The sequence below is a fragment of the Schistocerca gregaria genome, chromosome 4, assembly GCF_023897955.1.
Source record: "Schistocerca gregaria isolate iqSchGreg1 chromosome 4, iqSchGreg1.2, whole genome shotgun sequence".
NCBI classification, from domain to species: domain Eukaryota; kingdom Metazoa; phylum Arthropoda; class Insecta; order Orthoptera; family Acrididae; genus Schistocerca; species Schistocerca gregaria.
The window spans coordinates 687,365,127-687,380,800 of record NC_064923.1 but is presented as its reverse complement, the minus strand read 5'-3'; the positions used below and the strand labels follow the sequence as shown (position 1 = coordinate 687,380,800).

Here is a 15,674-nt window from a genome sequence, read left to right as displayed (position 1 = left end):
TGAAACCCACTTCGGGCACAGCTGCATGGAGATAAATGCACTGCCTAGTGTTCAGCAGGTGAAGATTGAACGTGTTCCTTTCCTGACACCGAGCTCATCGTTTATATGGGCTAGCGAAGATCGCTCGCTGACAATGGGGATAGCGCAGTGATCCGCACGCTGGCGTCGCATTCGGGAGGACGATACTTCAAACTCGCTTCGAGCCACCCTGATCGCGTAAGGAAAATTCCAGGACGGTTCCTTACAAAGGGAACAGTCGCTTTCCTTCTCCATCCATCCCTAATCCGAGCCTGGGCTCCGTTTCCAATCAACTCGTTTTTGACGTGACGTTAAACGCTAATCTCCTGCTCGTCCTTCGTCAATGGATCAGTATACGGAGGTGGCGTGTTGCGTGGTCGCGTAAATGCCGATTTCACTTAACACTGCGGGGAGGGGCAGGTGAGAGAGAGGTGTAAGCTCTATGAAGCTATTTCTGCCTGTCAAAAAGGCTGCGTCCCTGTAGGATGGGGCACAGTTATGGTACGCTCCAAGCCCACACTGTCGCATTGAGGTACAATTGTCCGAATGCAAAGATCACTGACAGTGGTACGTTATATGGACAGTCCATCAGTAACCCATTCTGCTAATAGAGTATCCTGTGGGAATGGCACCACTTTTTGGTTACAAACAGTTCTCTTTATGAATAGTTCAGCTAATTCACGACTATGGCGACCCACCCACCTTCATTTTTCCTGATCTTAATCAAATCGAGTTTTTATAGAGTTTTGTAGGCACCGAGTACCAACTGCACAAGAAAAATTGCGTGTGTTGTTGCAAGATAGGTGGGGACTCTCTCTCCTGTACCATTTCAACACCTCGTGATGTGCATGCCTCTGCGTTGTTAATAATTTGGTGGCTCATGGGGATCGACACATTATTTAAATAACATTCATCGCCTCCCCGTGGCTTCAGACCACCTAGTGCAAATTTAGTACAGTAGGTAAATTGTTTACATTCGAGTCGCAGCCACATAAGTGCACATTATATTTACGTGTACGCGGACTTGTGACTGAGTCAATCAGCGTTTGAAGCTAAATACTGTTGTATTACTACAGCGTGCTATGTTCTTCTTTAGACTACGAAGAAGTGTTGAAAAGTAACGCCAAGGAGTATTTAATGTGAAGATTCTTAAGGCTTCTTTTATAGAAGCCAACTTTATTAGGATTCTACTTTACTCTTCGTGACTACGTATTTATTTCTCAACATAGTCACCCTGGCGACGAACACATTTCTCACAACAAGAGACCATTTGATACCGCCTCTGTAGACTGTTTTGTTTAGTTGACGGAGTACAGACTCACCACTGGTTGCAATGCTTCACCACTATTAAGGTGAGGTCCTCGAAGGGATTCTTTAAGTTCTGGAAACACGAGAAGGGGATGGGGCGAAGTCAAAACTGTATGGAGGATGATCAGTGATAGTGAATCCAAGGCGACGGATTGCTGCAGACGTCTGCTGATGTCTCATAGCCCGTGTGTGCTCCGGCATTGTCATCTCAAGGAGAGTGTCGACAGTAAGCGGACGAACTCTTCGTGTTCGAAACTCGGTTGATGTTTTCCTCAGACACAGACAAAGTTACATTACGCACCGCCATTTTACAGGCTACAATCTGGAGTCCTCTAGTAGCAGAGGGCAGCAAATATGTAGACATGAAAAGTGAAGACGTAGACCCTCAATAAAAATATTTTAATAAACTTTGAAAAGATTAAAGAATTTTCACATAAAAATTAGGAGGCGTTATTTTCCAGCACGCTCCAGTTCGAAACGTCATCCCACTATCAAGTCCGTGAGTTCCGCGGAGCGCCCCAATCTGCTCTCTCCCGATATCTAATGACTACTGAGGTCGCTGATATGGAGTACATGGTAGTAGATGGTAGCACAGTGCACGTAATATGAAATATCTATGTTTTTGGGGGTGTACGGATACTTTTGAGCACATAGTGTATCTTAGAACATAGATTAAGGAAAGGCAAACCAACATTTTTAGCATTTCTAGACTTAGATATACCTTCTGACAATGTCAACTGGAATACTCTCTGAAGGTGGCAGGCGTAAAATACAGGGAGTGAAAGGCTATATCCAATCCATACAGAAACCAGATGGCAGTTACAAGAGTTGAGGAACGTGAAAGGGAAGCAGTTGTTCAGGTGGGGGTGAGATAGGGTTGTAGCCTATATCTGCTGTTATTCAATTTGTATGCCGAGCATGCACTAAAGGAAACAAAGAAAAATTTGAAGTAGGAATTAAAATCCATTGGTGAAGAAATAAAAACTCTGAGGTTTGTCGAGGACATTGTAATATTGTCAGAGACAGCAAAGGACCTGGAAGAACAGTTGAATGGAATGGACAGTGTCTTGAAAGGAGGATATCAGATGAACATCAACAAAAGCAAAACGAGAATAATGGAATGTAGTCGAATTGAATCAGGTGATGCTGAGGGAATTAGAGTAGGAAATGAGACGTTGAAGTGGTACATGAGTTTTGATATTAGGTTAACAAAATAACTGATGATGGTCGAAGTAGACAGGATATAAAATGTAGACTGGCAATGTCAAGGAAAGTATTTCAGAAGAAGGGAAATTTGTTAACATCGGGTATAGATTTAAGTGTCAGGAAGTCTTTTCAGAAAAGATTTGTGTGAAAGTGAAACATGGACGATAATTAGTTTAGAGAAGAATTGAATAGAAGCTTTCGAAATGTGGTGCTATAGAAGAATGATGAAGATTAGGAGGTAACAAATAGAATTGGGGAGAGAGGAATTTGTGGCACAAATTGTCTTCAGATATCTTCAAGCGTTCACGGTCGCGATAATAGTGTGAATTTAATAATCACTTCGAAACTTAAAATTTTGTTTGTCGGCAGTCGTGTTAGACACTGAAATTCCTATGCCACAGTATAGCAGCGCGTCTCCAGAAGACCCAGAGCAAAATGGCGGTTATTGGTGTTGCCGAGAACGAAATATCTTACCATAATCCAGCCTGTTGGTGGGCTGTGCATTTTTGTTTCAATCCCCTAGCCGAGTGTTGCGGTACTGTGACACACAGTACTAAAGTTTAACGTGACTGCAAGCGCAAACTAACAAGAAAACAAAGGCACTGTTACGTGAAATTTATTTTTCCGATGTTCCTATTACAGAAACTTTAGAGTTGGTTAGGAATTATCTTATTTTCCATAACAAAGTACGTTTATCAATTGTAAATCAACTGACTGGCCTAGTAGCCCAAGTCCTTTGGTTTGATTATTTTTCCTGTAGTGGGCGTATTTCTCGTGAAAATGAAGGCTTCGCAATGGGCTCAACCCTCTTAGGGATTCTATCTGATATTTTTGTAAATAGTCTTGAACGTGAACTCTTCGTGAAGCAGAATGAGCTAGTTAATGAAATTGTGCTCTACAAACGTTGCGTTAATACAGTTGTCGTTTTACGGGAAGGAAGGACAAGGCACTCAGGCTACAATAACTTTTAAGGTTTTACACAGTTAATTAAATTTCGCTATTATGTTTGAAGCTGAGATTGCTCTTAACTTTCTGGATTTACGTATAAGTTGGAATGGCCGTATGCCGACAGCAACATATAACATTCCAATCATCACAGAAGAAAGCATTTTTTCGTTCAGTGCTCCACAGGTTAAAACAATTTGTACTTTAGAAATTCTTCCAATCCATATGTCGCATACAGCAAACCAGTGCTTAACAGTTTTGGTTAAAAACAGTCTTGGTTGCAATTACAGTTTGTTTTTCAACGACGCGTTTGGACTTTTTAGGCATCTTCAGGTGATCTTTTCAGGTGGACGCGAGTGACACCAAGATCTGGATAATGCGTTTCCGTTCACAGGAGCGAGTAACAGAATAAAATCGGGGCTCAGGTAGTAAGGTGGTACATATTATGCTTCTAAACGGGAACGCGTTATGCAGATCTTGGTGTCACTCACGTCCACCTGAAAAGATAACCTGAAGATGCCTAAATAAGGCGAAACGCGTCGTTGAAAAATAAAAAACTAAAATTGCTACCAAGACTGTTTTTAACCAATACAATTTATACTTGACCAACAGACCACCGTTAGGAGACGCAAATGTATTTAGAGAAAAATGATATTAGGAAAATGGGTGAAAAAAATTTACACACACGCACGAAAGACCGGAGTAAAGAAGAAGTAGTTGGATATGCTGCTGTGACATATGGTGACCCACCTTCTCTGAAGATTAGTAATGAGTAACATGGAGGTAGGTTTTAACGCTATTAACAAATTGGGGAAGCTCCTGTGCCATACTATAGAGCAGTTTGTTAACAAGTTTTGCAGTGGGGAGGTCTTTAAGATTAGGTGTAGTGCCTGTGACAAAGTTTATATCTGACGCACTGGGAGTCAACACGACATAGGGACCACGGCTACCCCAGTTGTGACAGTGTACTAGGTCCTCATTTACGCCAGTGTAACTATCAATTTCGTGACATCGAAAACAATCTACAGATTCTTCACCATGAGAAAAAGGGGTTTATTAGGATATTTTAGAAGATCTAGAAATTTTCGTACTTAGACGATGCTTCCATGACCGACTAGTTAATGAGCAAAACAGTGAAACTAGGATTTGTTTTCTTTTTTTAATATTTTTGATAATTTCTTCAACTGCCATTTGAAATAAAAATTGTGTGCTCTTTGCGGCCGCTGTTTATAACACCAAATGTTCGTTGACGTTTGCAGCATTTCTGAGATTATCTTTTAATATGCTGTCATTTCCACATGAGTAATACTGTAGTTACTGTGGTATCTTACACGATTTTATGTCTGTGAGCTTCACTCCTGTCATTGTTAGTAATCTTGATATACGACTTTTATTAAATTTCCTTATGATACTGACGATTCTGCCACACGACGTAACACGCCACTTTGCGTCTTACCTGACGCTCTCGCGATGGTACATTTGGTATCTGTCTGTGCGAATGAAAGGTTATTGCACCTGATATACCACATGTGTTTCTTGATGTACGGCATTTACAGCTGCCTTTTGAGCTTATGTAATAGGAGATGTTGTATTTTCACACCTCCACATCTCGTCTCATAAAACACTATTTTGAGTAGTGAAACAGGCGAAGAGCCATTTGTTTGCCAATGTTTAATAATTAGCTACGCATTATAATGATGTATTTTGACGATTTACAAAAAGAAATTAAGTCAAGGACGAGGTCTACCGAACACGTGCACCAGACCTTGAAACCCTGCGGCAACGGATAACCAAAGTCGTTGAATCGATCCCTCCAGTGACGTTATCTAATGACTGGACGGAAATTGAATATCGCCTAGATGTGCTACATGCTGCCAAGGGTGCTCATGTGGAATTCTACTGATGTGTGAAAAAACTTTGAGAGTTTGTAAACAACTACACACCAGTATCATATTTGCATCTTACTTCTAGCCGGTGCTATCTATTTATGTAATCAGGGAAAGACTTTTCGGGCACGCTGTATACAGGGTGTTACAAAAAGGTACGGCCAAACTTTTAGGAAACATTCCTCAAACACAAAGAAAGAAAATATGTTATGTGGACATGTGTTCGGGAACGCTTACTTTCCATGTTAGAGCTCATTTTATTACTTCTCTTCAAATCACATTAATCATGGAATGGAAACACACAGCAACAGAACGTACTAGCGTGACTTCAAACACTTTGTTACAGGAAATGTTCAAAATGTCCTCCGTTAGCGAGGATACATGCATCCACCCTCGCATGTAATCCCTGATGCGCCGATGCAGCCCTGGAAAATGGCGTATTGTATTACAGCCGCCCACAATACGAGCACGAAGAGTCTCTATATTTGGTACCGGGGTTGCGTAGACAAGAGCTTTCAAATGCCCCCATAAATGAAAGTCAAGAGGGTTGAGGTCAGGAGAGCGTGAAGGCCATGGAATTGGTCCGCCTCTACCAATCCATCTGTCACCCAATCTGTTGTTCAGAAGCGTACGAACACTTCGACTGAAATGTGCAGGAGCTCCATCGTGCATGAACATGTTGTGTCGTACTTGTAAAGGCAGATGTTCTAGCAGCAGAGGTAGAGTATCCCGTATGAAATCATGATAACGTGCTTCATTGAGTGTAGGTGGAAGAAAATGGGGCCCTATCAAGACATCACCAAAAATGCCTGCCCAAACGTTCACAGAAAATCTATGTTGATGACGTGATTGCACAACTGCATGCGGATTCTCGTCAGCCCACACATGTTGACTGTGAAAATTTACAATTTGATCACGTTGGAATAAAGCCTCATGCGTAAAGAGAACATTTGCACTGAAATGAGGATTGACACATTGTTGGATAAATTATTCGCAGAAGTGTACCTGTGGAGGCCAATCAGCTGCTGATAGTGCCTGCAAACGCTGTACATGGTACGGAAACAACTGGTTCTCCCGTAGCACTATCCATACAGTGACGTGGTCAATGTTACCTTGTACAGCAGCAACTTGTCTGACGCTGACATTAGGATTATCGTCAACTGCACGAAGAACTGTCCCATGCAGGTGTTCTCTTCGTTCTAGGTCTTCCCCAGTCGCGAGTCATAGGCTGGAATGTTCCGTGCTCCCTAAGACGCCGATCAATTGCTTCGAACGTCTTCCTGTCGGGACACTTTCGTTCTGGAAATCTGTCTCGATACAAACGTACCGCGCCACGGCTATTACCCCGTGCTAATCCATGCATCAAATGGGCATCTGCCAACTCCGCATTTGTAAACATTGCACTGACTGCAAAACCACATTCGTGATGAACACTGACCTGTGGCGGCTACGTACTGATGTGCTTGATGCTAGTACTGTAGAGCAATGAGTCGCATGTCAACACAAGCACCAAAGTCATCATTACCACCTTCAATTAGGCCAACTGGCGGTAAATCGAGGAAGTACAGCACATACTGACGAAACTAAAATGAGCTCTAACATGGAAATTAAGCGTTTCCGGACACATGTCCACGGAGCATTTTTCTTTATTTCTGTGTGAGGAATGTTTCCTGAAAGTTTGGCCGTACCTTTTTGTAACACCCTGTATATTTGCTTTTGTATTACGGGAAAATATTGTAATCACAAATTTTAATAACTGACAAGTGACCAGTCGAGGTCTGGGACCGAAACATATTGTGAATGTGGGAAAATTTTTCCAAAAATAGCTACGAGATATTTTCAGCAACCAACATTTTAGTCATTTTTACCAAAGTTAAAACTCGTTACCTCACGTAACAAAAGAATTTTATCTTCAGGGTGATTAAAACCTGCAAATTTGTTCAGTGTTTATTCGACTCCACTGCTCTAGCCGGCGCGCTGGACTCAGAAGCTGCGATCGCGGACTTGGTGGCACTCACCTATGACCGTGAAGTTGACCTTGGAGTTGCGCGTCTGCGCGTAGCGGAAGTCGACGCGGCAGCGGTAGGTGGCCTGGTCTCGCGGCCGCACGCTCTCCACGGCGAGTGCTGCGGGTGGCCGATCGGTGACGAAGTAGGCGCGGCTGCCGAACACCGTCTCGTTGGACCAGCGCTCCGCCTGCGAGAAGTCGCGCTCACGGGCGTCCACGCTGCGGGCAGACGGGAGCGTGCCGGTATCAGTACACTGTGTGCTGTCTGGCCGGAGCAGAGGCCAATCAGCTATGTCTTCCAATAAATAACTTAGTAACTAACGCATGCTTCAGCTTTGCACAAAAACAACCTTATCAACAGACACTTCGTCGAGGGTTTTCCAAGATTTAACTTACAGCTTAGTAACAAACAGTTGTAGTTATTGTGGTCCTCAGTTCTGAGACTGGTTTGATGCAGCTCTCCATGCTACTCTATCCTGTGCAAGCTTCTTCATCTCCCAGTACCTACTGCAACCTACATCCTTCTGAATCTGCTTGGCGTATTCATCTCTTGGTCTCCCTCTACGATTTTTACCCTCCACGCTGCCCTCCAATGCTAAATTGGTGATCCCTTGATGCCTCAGAACACGTCCCACCAACCGATCCCTTCTTCTTGTCAAGTTGTGCCACAAACTTCTCTTCTCCTCAATTCTATTCAATACCTCCTCATTAGTTATGTGATCTACCCATCTAATCTTCAGCATTCTTCTGTAGCACCACATTTCGAAAGCTTCTATTCTCTTCTTGTCTAAGCTGTGCTTATCGTCACGTCCATACATAGCTACACTCCACACAAATACTTTCAAAAACGACTTCTTGACAGTTAAAGCTATACTACATGTTAACAAATTTTTCTTCTTTAGAAACGCTTTCCTTGCCATTGCCTGTCTACATTTTATATCCTCTCTACTTCGACCATCATCAGTTATTTTGCTCCCCATACAGAAAAACTCCTTTACTACTTTAAGTGTCTCATTTCCTAATCTAATTCCCTCAGCATCACCCGAGTTAACTCGACTACATTCCATTACCCTCGTTTTGCTTTTGTTGATGTTCATCTTATATCCTCCTTTCAAGACACTGTCCATTCCGTTCAACTGCTCTTCCAAGTTCTTTGCTGTCTGTGACAGAATTACTATGTCATCGGCGAACCTCAAAGTATTTATTTCTTCTCCATGGATTTTAGTACCTATTTCGAACTTTTCTTTTGTTTCCTTCACTGCTTGCTCAATATACAGATTGAATAACATCGGGTAGAGGCTACAACCCTGTCTCACTCCTTTCCCAACCACTGCTTCCCTTTCATACCCCTCAACTCTTATATCTGCCATCTGCTTTCTGTACAAATTGTAAATAGCCTTTCGCTCTATGTATTTTACCCCTGCCGCCTTTAGAATTAAAAGAGAGTATTCCAATCAATTTTGTCAAAAGCTATCTCAAAGTCTACAAATGCTAGAAACGTAATTTGCCTATCCTTCATCTTTCTTCTAAGATATGTCGTAGGGTCAGTATTGCCTCACGTGTTCCAACATTTCTACGGAATCAAAAAGAATCATGCGATATAAAAAAAGCAACTATTATGTAATTTGAGGTATGTGCGTGAACAACGAACTGTTGCAGAGAGCAAACTCTCGAGTTTTACACGGTTCTCGCCGGGTAGCAGCAATGTGCTCCCGCTTCAGTTCTAGTAAAAATGCTGTGGGGATAACAGAAAGCGTTTTGCGCAGTGCGGGTCAGTAATAACTGTTCAGCCTTACTTTCGTACTATGTGTGGTCTGGATCCTCCTACAGAAAAGAGCAAGAGGCGATGGCATGAACAACTCCGATAAACAGGTCGTTTGTAACAAGGCAAAAAGCCGCACCACCCCTGATCGTCTGACTCATACGTCGAACGCATCCGCCATAGTTTCACAAGGAGTCTGCAGAAATCTGTACGCCGTGCTGCTCGACAGCTCAACATGACTGCCGATGTTCATGTGTGAAATCTTATGGAACTTAACTGCTAAGGTCATCAGTCCCTAAGCTTACACACTACTTAACCTAAATTATCCTAAGGACAAACACACACACCCATGCCCGAGGGAGGACTCGAACCTCCGCCGGGACCAGCCGCACAGTCCATGACTGCAGCGCCTAGACCACTTGGCTGATCCCGCGCGGCCCCGATGTTCGTCTGACGTCTGTTGCGTCGACGATTACACATAAAACCATACAAAATCTCTTCGTTGAAGGTGACAAACAACAACGTGTGGAGTTCTGTAACATGGAGGATGACAGTTTCCTTCCACGCTTGGTGTTTAGCGATGAGGCCACGTTCCATTTAAATGGAAAGGTGAACCGTCATAATGTGAGAATACGGGGTACGGAACAAACACATAAAATAGTACAACATGATAGGGACTCACCAAAACTTAATGTCATTTCTGCAGTTTTACGGGAAAAGGTATGTGGTCCATTTTTCTTTGCCGAGACACTGTTACAGCAAGCACAAATCACGATATCGTTGAGAGCTTTTTTTCCCCTACAGTTGTAGACTGATTTGAACGACTTCATTTACCTACAGGATTGGGCACCGCCACACTCTCATCTGGAAGTGCGAGAATTTTTAAATCAAAGGATTTCTGAACGATGGATCGGTCGCACTGGACCAAATGATTCAGCCTTACATTACTGACCTCGAACGTCACCGGACCTGACTGTATGTTATTACTTCTTGCAGTGGGAGGGGAGGGGGAGGAGGGGGAGAGGTAGGGGGGTTCACAAAAGACTCTGTTTATGTGCCTCCGTTACCGACAACAATGAATGAACTGAGATATAGCATAACACCAGCTGTGGAAGCTGTAACTCAAGATATGCTCGCCACAAATAATTTGAATACCACACTGACATATCATACAATGAAGGCTTTCACGACCGGATGTTGCAGCTGCCGAGAATTCGTCCGGGTTGTATGGCCATGGTCCATAAAACTCTTCTATCCCTAACGTTTCGTCCAATGCTACGTTGGACATCTTCCGAGGTGACCCTGGCTGTGCTGAGTCTTGCCGACTGACGAGTCGGGCCGGCCGGGTTGGCGGAGCGGTTCTAGGCGCCACAGTCTGGAACCGCGGGGCCGCTGCGGTCGCAGGTTCGACTCCTGCCTCGTGCATGGATGTGTGTGATGTTCTTAGGTTAGTTAGGTTTAAGTAATTCTTCGTTTATAGGGGACTGATGACCTCAGATGTTAAGTCCCATTGTGCTCAAAGCCGTTTGAACCATTTTTTTTTTTTTTTTTTTTTTGACGAGTCGGACGTCGAAGAACGGCCTAAATACCGTGGAAAGTGGAGGTGGTCTGGATTTCACGTTATAGCAGAGATAAACCATGTCAGGGATAAAACGTAACTGTCGATAATAGTACGCCAAAGAAAAAAACTTCTTATCGATTCTGTAGCGCCACAGTCCATACATAGCTGAGTTCCAATGCCTCTTCTTTTCTGTTAAAATTATCCCCATGTTTATAAATCTTTTTATAGCCGTGGATAACAGTACGTCATAGTACATAAGACTTCAGTTTCCGAAAATTACCCTACGTGATTACCCGACTGAAGAGCATGTTCCATGGCTGACTTGTCTGTTTTCCCTATTCGACAAACACTTTTATGTTCCTTCAACCGTGTATTCACACTGCTCTTTGTAGTTCTAATGTAGACCCAACCACTTGTATACAAGATTCCGTCAGGGATAGAAGAGTTCCATGGACCACGACCGCACAACCCGGAATAATTCTCGGCAGCTGAAACACTGATATATGCTGCGCATCTCAGCAGGGATATATTGGACACCTATGAAAAAAATGTGGATAAAAAAACTTTTTGAGCTTTCCGTACATAAAAAAAAATTAGTTGTATATGTTTATCGGATGATCCTTTTATGATACACCCTGTATCTTGTAAGCAATAAGCTGACTTCAGTAAAGCTATTATACCTTCCTCTTTTAGCGCAACGTGTGTCGAGTTCAAAACTCAATTTTCAAAGTTATAGATTGAGTTTCAGGTGGAATCTCTATATACAGGGTATTACGAGTATAATTGCAGTGATTGTCATAATTGGTACCTTAATATGTACCCACTTCAGTGAATTAGTTAATTTATTCTATCTCCCCCATTCTTCCCGCGAACATTTACAACTGAACCACGCCTGTCGCCACAGGCTAATCGTTTTGGTTCCATGTGTCCACATTTGAACATCTGATCGACTTGCCAGGAGAAAATATGCGTTAATGGTTTGCTCTATGCACTTGGAAGTACTGAACAACCAAGAAAAATACTTCTCCTAATAGCTGTGATTATTAGACTTCAAAGGAAGTAAACACTGATGTAGTGTTCTTCAGTACACTTTTCTCAGTCACGAGTAAAAATATCTGCACTTAAACCTCTAACAACATGTGTAACGCGCAGTCAAATGGAAACGGTGTACATGGAAAAAATAAGTAAACTGCTCATTATTTCAAAAATAATCGCCATGACTGTTAATACATTTATCCCACTGTGAGACAATACGGTCAATGTCTTCATGGAGAAAAGACTGCGGTTGCCTACCGAACCATGATTGTATGCAGATATGCACCTCTTCATCCGAATCAAATCGACGCCCTCGAATGTCTACCTTCGGAGCTCTAAAAATGTCGAAATCGCATACGGAGGCATCAGGACAGTACGAATGACGTGTAGGGGCTTTCAAGCGAAACTTCTGCAGCATAGTCGATGCAACCTTGGCAACACGTGGGCCTGTCCACATACTCTATACAATCCCGGTCTGTTCCCATGCTATTTCCATATCTTTGGTGCCGTGAAGATAGAAATTCGAGGCCGTGTATTTGCTTCGGACGAAATGTACGGCTGCGTTCAGTCATGGTCCAGTAGGCAACGAAAAACATTTTTCCACCTAGGCACTGACCGTAATGTCTTACAGTGGAATAGGCCTACATGTATTAAAAGTTACCGATGTTGCTTCTGAAGTACTCATTAGTTTGCTCACTTTTCTCGATTTGCGTCGTCTTTATCTCAGTGCCTCTTGTAACAGGGTGAGTCAGGAGGAAAGTTAGATGTTTTGACGGGTGATAGTATCAGTGATTTTTGACATGAAACTTCATATGGTCATATGCCCTATACCGAAAGATTTCCGAGATACAGCATATTTAATGTACATCGTTATTTTATTTCCTATATTATTCAATTATTGCCAGTGTTTACAACTCACCACAGTAGGGTAGAGGAAACTGAGACGAACAGTTTGATATGGGACACTTGTGGTCTGTCAAGTCGGGAAACTACCTGAATTTGGACTACAAAAACTAAACCTAAGTTACAGTGAATGTGAGCAACGCGAGATATTCGATATTCTCCCGCTCTCTTGACGCGAACTATTAATTCTAGCCTGCATCTCGTGGTCGTGCGGTAGCGATCTCGCTTCCCACGCCCGAGTTACCGGGTTCGATTCCCGGCGGGGTCAGGTATTTTCTCTGCTTCGTGATGGCTGGGTGTTGTGTGATGTCCTTAGGTTCGTAAGGTTTAAGTAGTTCCAAGTTCTAGGGGACTGATGACCATAGCTGTTAAGTCCCATAGTGCTCAGAGCCATTTTTATTAATCCTAGACAAAAAATAATACCACGTTTTCTGTAGGATATTTCAAGTGGTTTCATATTGTACTGTGACCCATTTTCGCTGGATGCTGCCGTTTTCGCGCTAATCAGTTATAATGTATAAAAGTGATAATTAGAGGTGTTTGATCTCCGAAACCATTCGGAATAGGCGTATGTCCATACAAAGATTTTTGTTCTGTGCGACTAATATTATAATTCGTAGAAAGATGTACCTTTACTACTGATTCAATCGTTTGTTATTAAAATTCAAACGATTGAAACGTCTTCATTCACCGTGGATATATTAAGAGTTAGGGCGATTACCTTTGAAATATTAAAAAGTTTATTTCGATCGGTCTCGTTTCTATGTGACTACACCTTGTATTATAAAAATGTATGTATTATACAAGTATGTGTGTTCAGTATGTCCTCATAATGTGCTGAACAGATTTATACTAAACATGCTACTCATACACTTTGCTATCCGGTAAAGCACTGAGGATAGGCACCACCTACTACCCAGCGGGGTGGGAGTGGAAGTAAAAAAAGTTGCGTGACGCACTTCTCACAAATATCCAACCGCGATACATCTAGTATTTGAGAATGAGGGCACTTAACGAACTTCTAAACAAGTTTAAACAGAATTTCCAATCTTTCTTAAGCTTTCTCTTGCGTCACGCATAACTTCGTCTATGTAACATTTTAACTGATCTGCAAGATAAGCGGACGGATGAAGCTGTTTAGTACTTGGGAGTTCGTCAGTTTATAGAATCGGTGATTTACAGGCTAATTGTTTTCGGGAAAGAAGCACTGTGGGGTAAGTACCAGATGCACCCGACAGGTCTGGCAGCAAAAAGGGGTTGACAATGCAGTATAATTCTGGAATACCTCGAACAACTGCCACCATATTTGTTAAGTATATGACTTATTATCTGTGTAAGAATCCTGTGGGAATAAGATTCCCTACTACCACTAGGGAAGCGGGTGTGGATGAAGAGGGCTAACGCAAAAACCTGTTAGTACTTATTTCCTGTATTTAGTTGTCTCGGAATTCTTTCAAAAGTGTGTAGTGCAATTTATGTTCCTTATCTTGTGAAACGAATTGAGAGAATGCGCACTGCAACGAGCCAATAATTTGGCAGTGTTTCGGGACCTAAGAACAAGCCACACGGGTGAATATCAAAGTTAAATGTACCAACATTTCAGGAGTCGTATGGCTTAAAGCAGCAAAGAATCAGACCTAGACGTCACATAGACATACGTTAAGCATAAATATTCTGAGCACATTGGGACTCAACATCTGAGGTCATCAGTCCCCTAAAACTTAGAACTACTTAAACCTAGCTAACCTAAGGACTTCACACACATCCATGCCCGAGGCAGGATTCGAACCTGAGACCGTAGCGGTCGCGCGGTTCCAGAATGAAGCGCCTAGAACCGCTTGGCCACATCGACCGGTCCATAAATAAAAAGTTATATAAATAATAATAAATACTTTAGATAGCTGTAGTATAAACTAATCAAGAAAATAACGTTCCATGTAACATGTGTCCAATTTTGTATGTTAGAGAGAAATAGCTATTAGAATGTAAACCACACTAATACTCACAGGTACTTGTCAAGCGGAACATGGTGACGCCAAAGAGATTCGGGGCAAGGCATTCCTAGGAAGGCCCGAAGGCTCGCAGTTGACGACACAATGGACATGCTGAACGCACCATGCGTTACGTCATACTGCAGTAAGGGTAACGAAACGAGTTGTCTTTGGAGCGTTGCGCCAACCACTACTGCATTGATTCGCGACTAGACACACAGTCTCTGGGACATTATTTATGCACACCTATCAAGCTACCAATTAGAGGTTCGATCCCACGACAGTAACCAGGGGCCCCAGTGCTGCCGGACATCTCCACCATAGCTGGACAGCCGTCGCCATCATCTGTCCGTTTCCTGCACTAGAGTTCCTGATTTGAGACAATGGGCTACCCCTCCACATATATCGTCCATTGCTGCTAGCTTTGCCGACCAACAACAGTCTTCGCTGCGGGGACATGGACAGCGATCTGATGACGCAACAGGAGACCACACGACAATCGGATTTTTTCAATTCCTTATATCCGTGTCATAAAGACCATAACTCAAACATAAATCCAAAAGCAATTAGATGCAACTCCCCGAAATTCTCGAAAAAAATGGACTTTTACTGTTATCTGAGCGTCTTTAAAACTCTGAAGTAAGATCGAATGTTTGACAGGTGGTATGGCGCTGTGGTAGAATATTTTCCCACTACATATGTGGCCCAGGTAAAATTTTAAGGAAAGATGGATTTCCATGGGCAGTAGAATACATGAAGCTGAAAAAAAATATTTTAATGCATTTCCGCAATTTGAACAAACTTCATTTACAAACGTTTTATAAAACACTGTCGATTAAGAAGCTATATTTGGAATGAAAACTGAATTTTTTGGTGTTAAAATTTAACTAGGTTTAAGAAGATGTGGATTGTTCGAAAAATGACTGTTATACTGTATGTGTGTTAATTTATTTTATATTTAAACAGAAATTAACTGTAACAGCACCACAATTTAAGATAGGAGTGCACAAGTTACAGCGAAGTGCGGGCTAGGTTGCAGTAAGTTAAGCTG

General features: G+C 42.5%; 1 protein-coding gene across 1 annotated transcript in view; it reads right to left on the bottom strand.

The window, feature by feature from the left end:
* The window catches only part of LOC126267514 (hemicentin-2-like), a 794,065-nt gene that overhangs the window by 481,186 nt on the left and 297,205 nt on the right, over window positions 1-15,674 (bottom strand). Inside the window, exon 3 of the mRNA XM_049972813.1 lies at window positions 7,382-7,590. Coding sequence (XP_049828770.1) covers window positions 7,382-7,590 — 209 coding nt within the window. The remainder of the gene's footprint in view (window positions 1-7,381; window positions 7,591-15,674) is intronic.